The sequence below is a fragment of the Eptatretus burgeri genome, chromosome 8, assembly GCF_056783735.1.
Source record: "Eptatretus burgeri isolate ZD-2024b chromosome 8, Ebu_testis_v1, whole genome shotgun sequence".
Classification (NCBI taxonomy): domain Eukaryota; kingdom Metazoa; phylum Chordata; class Myxini; order Myxiniformes; family Myxinidae; genus Eptatretus; species Eptatretus burgeri.
Window position 1 is genome coordinate 83,607,916 of NC_140968.1, and position 9,899 is coordinate 83,617,814.

At 43.4% G+C, this 9,899-nt stretch overlaps 1 protein-coding gene across 3 annotated transcripts in view; it reads right to left on the bottom strand.

Annotated features, from left to right (window-relative positions):
• Positions 1 to 1,723: 1,723 nt before the first annotated feature.
• Positions 1,724 to 9,899, bottom strand: part of CARD11 (caspase recruitment domain family member 11) — a 171,753-nt gene continuing 163,577 nt past the window's right edge. For all 3 annotated transcript variants that reach the window (XM_085892843.1, XM_085892844.1, XM_085892842.1), the window contains 2 exons: positions 8,282 to 8,397; positions 1,724 to 4,248 (listed from right to left, as the gene is read on the bottom strand). In XM_085892843.1, the coding sequence (XP_085748969.1) occupies positions 4,041 to 4,248; positions 8,282 to 8,397 (324 nt within the window). In that variant the 3' untranslated portion in view covers positions 1,724 to 4,040. The remainder of the gene's footprint in view (positions 4,249 to 8,281; positions 8,398 to 9,899) is intronic.

The following is a 9,899-nucleotide window of genomic DNA, read 5'->3' on the forward strand; positions in this document are numbered from 1 at the left end:
ACATACACGTAAACATGAGGTGGGAGTGGAGGGGAAGCCGTAGCCAGAGGTATTCCTGGGGGTGTGGGGAGTGAGGACAGTCATGGAGAGTGAGGAATAGAGTCTTTGATGAAGGGAAGAATTCCTCCACCAGGACGAAGCTCAGGTTTGCTTAACCGGAGGAGGGAGTAAACAAGGAGAGATTCTCGTGAGTCAGAGATGTCTTGAAGGAGGAAAGTTTCTGTTAAGCAGATTATGTCTGGTTTGTCAGTGGTAACCTGTATGGAAAGATATATCAAGTTTGAGTGAAGGCCCAAGATGTTTGAGGTCCACACTGTTAAAGAGAGGGAGGGGAGGAGGCTTTGGGTGTAGGGGAGGGGAAGGGGGGGAAGGACGAGGGAGGAGGTGGGGAGGTAGGTAGAGTTGTTGACAGAGTGTGATTGATTGCAGAAGAGTGAGCGGAGAGGGCCAGAGGAGGAGTAAAAGGTTCGGTGGTGATGGGATGCAAGGCACAATGGGGAGTAAAAAGAGAAGGGGCAGAGGGAAGTTGAAGCTTGGATGAGGTGGAGGTTTGAGATAGAAGAGAGAGGGAAAGGGAACTAGGCAGCTTTGTGGATGTGAGTGGGGGGGATTTTGAGAAGGGGAAGTGAGGGGGAGATTGGAGGGACAAGGGTGAGAGGGGAGAGTTCAGTGAGAATGATGAGGGGGAAGTTTTTGAGAAAGGTGGGAAGGAAGTATGGAGGGGAAGAGTGTGAAGGTTGCTTTGAGAGGGAAGGGTGAGAGGGAAGCTTTGAGAGGGAGGGGAGACAATGAGAGCAGTCACGGCTAAGGGGCAAGAGGGCGATGGGAGAGGTACGGAGAGGGGAAGGATGAGACTTGGAAGTGGTCTGCTGAAGAAGGTAGCAGGCAGGGGGAGGTAAAATATTTGAGGGGATGGGAAGAGGGGGAGGTGTGAGAGGAAGGAAGGAGCATGTTTGTGGTGATGATGAGTGTGCTGATTGAGAGAGCGAGATATCAGTTAGGATTAGAATGGAGTCCACAGATGTGAGAACAGCACACAGTTTGGGCCAACAGAAGAGGAGCTGATGCTAAAGCCTAAGATGGTGAAGAGGCAATAAGAGAGGAGGTAAGATGAGGGTGCAATATGGGATGGGTAAGGAGAGGTGATAACAGGTGAGGGGTTAGCAGGAGGTAGATTTAAGTAGATGGGGTGAATTGGCGCTGAAGTTGGAAAAAAAAAAAAAAAAAAGAACGATTGATGGAACATGAACATGCATTACAATCTGGGATTTTAAAATTTTTATATCAGAGATGTGATTAAAGACGTCACGTGAGGGATGCGATGAAGGAGAATTAAGAGAATGGAGAAAAGAAACGTTACAACAGTGGGATGTTTTAGACACGGGATGAAGGAAAGGCCGGATTGAAAAAAGTCTTTTGGAGAAGATCAAGAGTAGTGAATTGTGATACAATACAGAGAACCACACGTGTGAAAGAGGAAGTTGAAACATTTTAAGAGACCGTTTTTACTCATTTATTTATTTTTGATAAAGATTAGGTCACGGAAAGGTTGAGAAAAAAAACCTCTGAAGGTGTATGGTGAATTTGGATTGGCTAAAGTAGGAGGAAGATGGTAGGTTGGTGAAAGTTATGGGAAGAGGAAGAGTGGCTAAAGAAATCACATGGTTATGGGAGGTGTCAGGTGAGAAGTGAAAAGGACACAAATAAACTTTTGAAATTGAAATGAAAGTTGAGAAATTTATTCATATTTGTTGTACGTAATAAGCAGGTGACAATTTCACACACACACAAGGGGATTCATTTCATCAGAAAGAACAGAACAAGAGCTGGAAATGATGATGCATCACTTGGAATAGGTGGTCTGTGGAACAGTCTACCAGGAAAGCTAATGGATGTAGAGAGAGCTGATTATTTCAAAAATAAATCAGTTTCAAAGACACTTAGAAGATAAAATGGTGCGAATGGCTTGCCTCCAGTTCTGCCTTCTAAATGTGTGTAGGTGGTGTTCCTGCCCCGTGAAGACAACTTCAAAAGTGAAGAATTCTGGACCGGATCTGTCCAATCTAACTGTTGTCATTTCTCCTGGGTTTTTAATGTCTCTTGTGTGTAACTGTGGCCTTGCTGTCAATCTTTACCTCCGCCACAAAATATGGACTGAGGTGATGGTTTCACATCTGTCTGTATGTTTGCCTGTGAACAGGATCAATCAAAACTTTGCAAACGTATTCAGACGAAATTTGGTGGAGAGGTTTGGTTGTGTGACAAGGACGAATGGATCCGATTTTGGTGAAGATCATACTTTGGATCCAGATACCAGAATTTCTTTTGAAATTCTTCGAGTGATTCTTCACCATTGAGAGATGGGGTTAAAACGAGATACATATAGCATGATATTTCTAAAAGTTGTGGATGAGTTTTGACAAAATGAGGTGGACGAGTTGGTTTGGTGACAAGAATGAGCCGATTCGATTTTGGTTCAAGTCCGGATCCAGGTCCGGCGTATTTGTGGGATACCTTCCGTAAACTGTTCAGCTTGCGGAAGTGTGTGCTCTTCTGAGTGGCATTCCAGTTGTTTGTTTAACCTCCATCACATCGCTCTTTCATAAGCCTCGATCTTGTCAATAAAATAATTCTAATAATAATAATAGATAAAAAGACTGGGCAGGCAGTACATTATATAAATCTCCTTATACTTGTTATCAGGTTTCCTATGTATACCAGTCAATCTTGTTTTTGTTTTTTCCTACGTTTGTATAACCTAGCTCTCACTTTCCTGTCTTTCACACTCATTTTTAGATCGCCTGTTCAAAGAACAGAGAGCTATCGCGATGCCCGCGGCGTGAGCGTCAGCGTCAACGTGAAAATGTTAAAGTTTTTGGTGCAAGTTATTTCCTTTCTAATGTTTTTATCTCCCACACTATTTTTTACTGATTACAATATACAAATACATATATTGCTTTAAAATTATTTGGATCAGACTTCACTGCAATGCTTTATAAAAAAAATATTATTAGACTAGTCTTTTAAAAACGATAAATGTATAAACAGGCGAGCATTGGGTGGCTTTGACACCAACTCTCTGGTTTTATTCCTCGTGATGTTTTAGCATCATCTTCAAAAATAAATTCTTTCTTGCAAGCATGATCTGCATTATTTGAAATATTTGGAATCAAATTTAACAAGAGCATGTTGATGGGATAAATAAATGGCCTGAAGTTAGTTGCAGTGATGTTTCCACCAGACCTTTTGATGACTTAGAATGTGCCTCGATAATTTGAAAATCACAAAAAAAAAATGAAGAAAATTTAACCAAACAATGGAAGGATTAGAACTTTTGCAGCATGTTCATTAGCATCGTGGCTTTGGAGTAATTAAGATTATACTTCACTTGTTGTACTTGTTATTGACCATGTGATGTGTTTGTTGTGCTCTCACATTGGAGTATGCATAAAGTGCAAGACAAGGAGTCAGAAATGCCTTTTCCTGAATGTACATTTCTTTGAATATAGTGATAATGAAATCAAATAGTTCCTCAACATTTTGTTTTTTTTCAATTAACTAATGTTATTCACGAAAGAGAAATGGTCATGAGATATCAATTTATGAACAACCTTTAAGAACAAGTTCAATACAGATCCAAAATAAGAATGAATGGCTGTATGGAACTTACAAATTGCTCATTGTGAACAAACTTGATGTCGTTTTCATCACACATTGGGTAAGACTAGTACAAATGGAAAGAAGCATGAAAAGGAGTTAGAATAATGGGGTATCGGAGAAGAATATTGATTGCATGATGGGAAACAAGTCTCTGATGTCCAATGATCATCAGAGATTTCCGATGCAGCTTTCAAGACAACCGTTTGATTAAACTTGAGTATTTGTTTGAAAAAAAATTCTCTGACATGTATTCTAAACACAACTGCAATCGTTTTGCATGATTACATTCTCGTTACCTGGAAAGTTAAACAGAATCATGTAGGGATGCTCTAAAAGGGTGATCTATGCCTACATCAGTCAGCCTGTTGCCACAAAAGAGCTCACAGGTTATCCTGGGCAAGCCAAATGATTCTTCGTTGCTCATCTGCCACTCTCTCTCGTAGAGATGCCACTAAATCATCAAAGTTAGACCAACAACCAGGCTCAACATTGCTGCAGAGGTAGGGTAGAGCCTCGAGCAATTGTTCATTGGCTTCACAAGCAGCTATGAGCTCTTCATCACTGCCCTCAAAGTCTGGCACAAGCTTTCTGCAAAAGAAAAGAAGGACAAGAAGATAATGAGGCAGGAAGCAATTTGAGATGAATATAACATTTAATTGAGGACAATGAACCTGCAGAGGAAATAGAACAATGAAAAACAAGGAATATTAGTGGGGCAACTTAGCTAAACATAGCATAACAATTGTGCATTTTGTGAGGAAAGCACCAAATTTGGCGCACTAGTAGCCTATCATATTATGAACAGATTTGGATATTGGGCCATCTCAAAATTTTTGATGGCAGTGGAAAATGGCTGCCACAGCCATCAGCGGCTGAATTTGAGATGGCCCAATATCCAAATCTGTTCATAATATGTTAGGCTATTCGTGTGCCAAATTTGGTGCTTTCCTCACAAAATGCACAATTGTTATGCTATATTTAGCTAAGTTGCCCCACTATATGAGAGTGGAGGATGAAGAAATAATTGGATTGAGGAGGATGAAAAGAAAGATTGGTGGAGATAGATTAGGATTGTTGCAAGTATGAAAACAGGAAAAATGCAAACAAGTTATTCAATGTTGTAAATGGAAAAGTCACGTGGGAGATGAAAACCTTCACGTGGTCCACATGTGTTGTTCTTGAACACAAAGTAATATCACTAATTCGGCAGAATAGCAATGCCACAAGCCTGACCCTGCATTTAAGAGTTCATATTCGTCAAGCCATACTCAAAAATAAGAGGAAAAGTTAGAAGAAAAAGAAGAAAAAAAATAGGAAAGTTGAACAGAGGCAAAAGACAAGCTTGGGAATGTGACTTCTTCTTCTTCTTAGGCTACAATTAATCCCACGTTCTTGCGGGGTTAGCCGGGGAAGCTTGGCCCAAGTCTTTCATCAACCGACTGGCCAAGCCTGACGTTTGACGAAAGTTCGGGCAGGAATTTTGAATACGTGACTTTCAAAATGACGTTTGAATGTTAACGAGGCCTTTCATGCACGTGCCACGTGTGCATTTTCAGTGACTCGTTTCTGCTCGTTGGGGCACTTTTAACCTGCCGTTGCAAAAAAAATTAACATAATTTTCAGCATTTAAACGAAAGAGCGGAAACTTCAAAATGTTTAACCATCATTGTTGTGTTCCTGGATGCAAATCGGACTCACAAAAATATAGAAAATACGAGAAATATCCGTGGATGAGACTTTCATCTTCTTGTGTTGGCAGCTTGGCTGCCGGGTCACTATCATTTTGTTGGAGCGTGGCTGTGCCGCTGATGCTGTCACTATACCAGAACATGGTTACTCATTTTGCCGACCTCGGAAGGACGACAGGCTGAGCATGGATGAAACTGAGACGTGTTGAGTTCCTTTCATTTGTTGTTAATACAAGTGAGTGGCTGGAGTGGATATATGAAATAGACACACACACATACACACACACACACACTTCTCCTTTTACCAATGAATGCAAAAATATCATGTAATTTCTCTTGTGGCCCCACAACCAAACAAACAATACATTTGTAACAGCTTTCACAGCTTCCTTAGCTCCCACTCCCCCCTCCCAACATGATCAATAGCAGATACAAGATATCATCATTTTTAAACTTACCCTGTACATTCACAAGCCACAGATATAACCTTCCCATCAGTATTCAGAAGCACCAAAACCAGAAACGGTGTCTTCCTTCGGGAAGTCTGCTTGATACATTCAGCTCCCACTTAAATATAGCTGACACAAGCTTTGCGTATTTTCACATCGCGAAGATGTCCTTTGGCGAAGAGTTGGTTACCGTTACTTGGTAATGATGCACAGCATCGTCTTCCCAATTGCAGATGCCCATTAAATAAATCACCAAGCCTGCCATGTTTACACGAGGCATTCCCACAAGGTTCAAAGTACATTCACTGGCTGCAATCCATCGGGGGTTAAGGTAGCATACACCCATTCACTCGGGCCTTGCAGCAGCCCACATGGCCGGGAGTTTGAAGTACGGACAGCTCCCCGTTTGGCGAGATGAGAAAGTGCTCCAAGTCTTTCATTGTGCAGAGGAACAGCCCTTTTTTCCCAGGTACTTTTCCAAGTATTTTCGGTTTATTTTAGAACCTTTGTGAGCCATTTTAGGTAACAATGCTAAAATATAGTCAATATACTGTTACGGCTGTGGAAATTCACAATACACCATAAAGGGTCCTTAGATCAGTTATGACGCTAAGTTTATGTGCAGATAGGTCCCCACCGTTGTTTAAAGGGATTTCTTCATGTTCACTGGGCTGCGACTCTTTGAGATAGCCGTTTTTCTTTATCTATCGTTATTTTGAGCCACCATTGCAACAAACCTCCACGCAAACAACAACCGCCACCAACTACGCCACAACGCAAACCACGCTCACACCACCCCCACAACAATCACCACCATCTTCGCCACTACGCCCGCTTACGAACGCCATCCTCCGCGGACCACGGTAAGAAGGTTTCCGCGTCGGAGACCGTCCGAGAAGGATTGGCAGAATAAAAGCTCTTGTGAAGCCTGTGGGGTTTTTCCTGCCTGTTTTCCCCGCACTTGGTGTGAAAGAAAGGGGGAGGGCAGCTCACCGCCGATTGATGGAAGCACGGCGTGAGGCGGTCGGGGTGAGGGAACGCCCCTTTTCGGGAACCTTCTCGAAGGGAGGCGGAGCCGCAAACAGGGAGGAGCGAAGGGCGGAGCCCCGTGCTATATAAGGCGGACCGCACGCGGGGCTCGCTCTCTGTTGGTTGTCGAGGTCAAGTCCTTTTTTTGTCTGGGTCGTCGACGTCATCCTCACTGTCAGGGTCGTGCTGGATCTCTCGCTTTCTTTGTCGTCGAGGTCGAGTTCTCTCTACCTCCCTCTCGTCTTGGCATTGAGCGACCTGTCGGTGAAGGCGCGGGCTGGTGGCGAGTCCGGGCGACGCCTCTGAGACACGGACGGGAGGCGCTGCAGGCGGTCTGTGGTGGACCTGCGCGTGCAGACGAGAAGAGTGCCGGAGAGGGTTCACCGGCCGCAGAAGGGAGGTTTTCTTTTCTTTGGGCTTTTGTATGTGTGTTTGTGGCGCCAGTCCGTGAAGTAAACCTGTTTAAGTGCCTGTACATTTAATGCTATAGTCGGTCGCAACGTCTTTCATTTCTTGCTGTACATATTGCATGACTGCCCTTGCTTGTTTGTGTTATATGTGTAATAAATGTGCTTGTGAAATGTTTCCCGTTCGTTGCGTCCTTCCCCTCTTATTAAAGGGCCATCTTGAATCGTGGAATGATTGGTAGTGGGTTTTAAACACCCGATAAATAATCTGAACCGTCGAGGTCGGCGATAATACCACTCGGTTAACCCTGTAGCACGGAACGAACCGCTTAAGCGGTTCGTGTCCTCAGCCGACCTGCGGCATGGTGCAACCCCTCGGTAGGTTACCCGAGCGGGTATTTAGGTATATCGACATTCGGCGATTCACCCTATTTCGTGCGGGTAGAATGCGGACTGGGTTGTGGTGAGGTTAAACCCCCACCCGTGACTGGCTCCTGTCGGTAGTTCCAGGAGGGTCATGACTTAATTGTCCGTCCGGTGGGCGACACGGCTGCCATTAGAGGTACGCGGCCGATCGCACGCCAGGCGGGCCAGAATTCGTAACAATACTTTTAAGTGCCCCGAACACCACTGTTCTCGGTCTTTCTGCACGTGCACATCAAAAATTCTGGGACAGATTACATCATTTTGAAAGTCACATATTTATTCATAGTGCCGGTGTTAGCTCGTGTACTCTTCGCAAAGGACACTGTGGGATCTTTAACGTCCACCAACTAATACCAGCAGGCGGGATACCCGGTTTATCATCCATCCTCGGGACGGCACACACATTGAGGATTCATCCTGCTTGTGAAACAGTGGGATGACAGTTTATAAGCTTGGGAATGTGGCTGATTTCAAAAAAGTGGAAATGAAGGAATGCGATAGCAATAAAGGTGTAGGGTAGAATCAAAGGAAGGAAGAAGATAGTGAAAAATGAATGATTACTGCAACAACAGGTGAAAGAGTGGCAATGTGACATGAAGCTGATCCGAAAAGCAATCTTTGCCTGATCTTGGTGTTGTGCTTTTCAGATATTCGGACGTGCAGTAGAATGGGATATATCTCAGCCTTGTGGAGCTTGGGTACACAGTCCAGACCCATGTCAAGAAGGCAATGCTTGTTCTGGAATGCACAATAAAAAATTACAGGAACATATAAAATAATGAACAATGTAATATTGACTTTGAGCAATGACTAATATTTATTGCTTTGGCAGTGAAAGCTGAATCGGAATGAGAGAGTGTGACAAATCCACATCATTATGGGAAAAACTTTTGGAATAATGATGGAAATTATCTGTCAGAATGAAATGAGCGATGAAGATGAAACTTTGTGCCATTTCATGGAACAGATACATGTTTCAGTACTTTCAGAGTTTTTTTTCCTCTCTACAAGGGGTCTAACACTATTGTAAACTCTCTCTCTCTTTCTCAAACACACACACACACACACACACACACACACACACACACACACACACACACACACACACACACACACACACACACACACACACACACACACACACACACACACACACTGTCGAATCCTGACATTAGTGGGGTATACATTCCTGAAACATTCCGCGAATGTTGAATCTGCTAATGTTGGGGCATTGTTTCATTGGGAAAAAGGGGGATAGGTTCACGACTGTTCATAACTGTTCATGATTCATCAGGCAAAATCAAAAATCCTGTGAAAAACCGTGAATACATGAAGCACAAGGCTGCAAATGTAGAAGTAGGTCAGAAAACTGCGAATACGCCTCAGAAAAACTGCGAGTATGTGAAGCACAGGACCGCGGATGTAATAGCAGGTGAGGAAAATCACGAATTTGCCAACAAAAAACTGTGAATACGTGAAGCATCGGACCTCGAATGTAGAAGCAGGTCACATTTTATGAACTGTGAATATGTGGGATCCGTGAATGTTGGGGTCCGACAGTATATGTTTGCAAGTGTGTGTGTGTGTGTGTGTGTGTGTGTGTGTGTGTGTGTGTGTGTGTGTGTGTGTGTGTGTGTTTAAGTGTGTTTAAGTGTGTGTGAGTGCACGTTGCTGTTGTTGACTGCTATCTCTCCACACGTGGGTGGGTTTCAGGAGATGGAATGGAGACCTACCCGGTCTCAATGTATCCACCTCTGAAACACACACACACACAACTTAACTCTTAACATGAGACAAACATGGTAGTTGACTGTGGGGGAGTAACTTTCTCGGAGCACAATTGTATGCCACCTCGTGGTTTTACTTTTCTCTCCATTGTCAGTGGGGTAAGTTTTTAGGATAATCTTACCCCTCCCTCCAATGGGATGTCAACCCACCGGGTTTATCCCCACTCTGTCCTCGAAATGCTGAGCATCAGAGAAGAAAGCAGCATGTACTCCTTTTTTAATCTTTGGTATGACTTGGCGAGGGTTAGAAATTGAACTGATGACCGACCAGACTCAGCAGACGTTCTAACCACAATGCCACCGAGTCTGATTCATTGGCAGTCAACTTTAATGGGGGATTTCTCAGAGTTCTCCAGAGAACATCCAGTGTAATCAGACATTATTCACATTTTATCTTCCTGGATCCATTAGTTAGCAGCCATACATCCAAAAATGACTTGATTAACGATTATT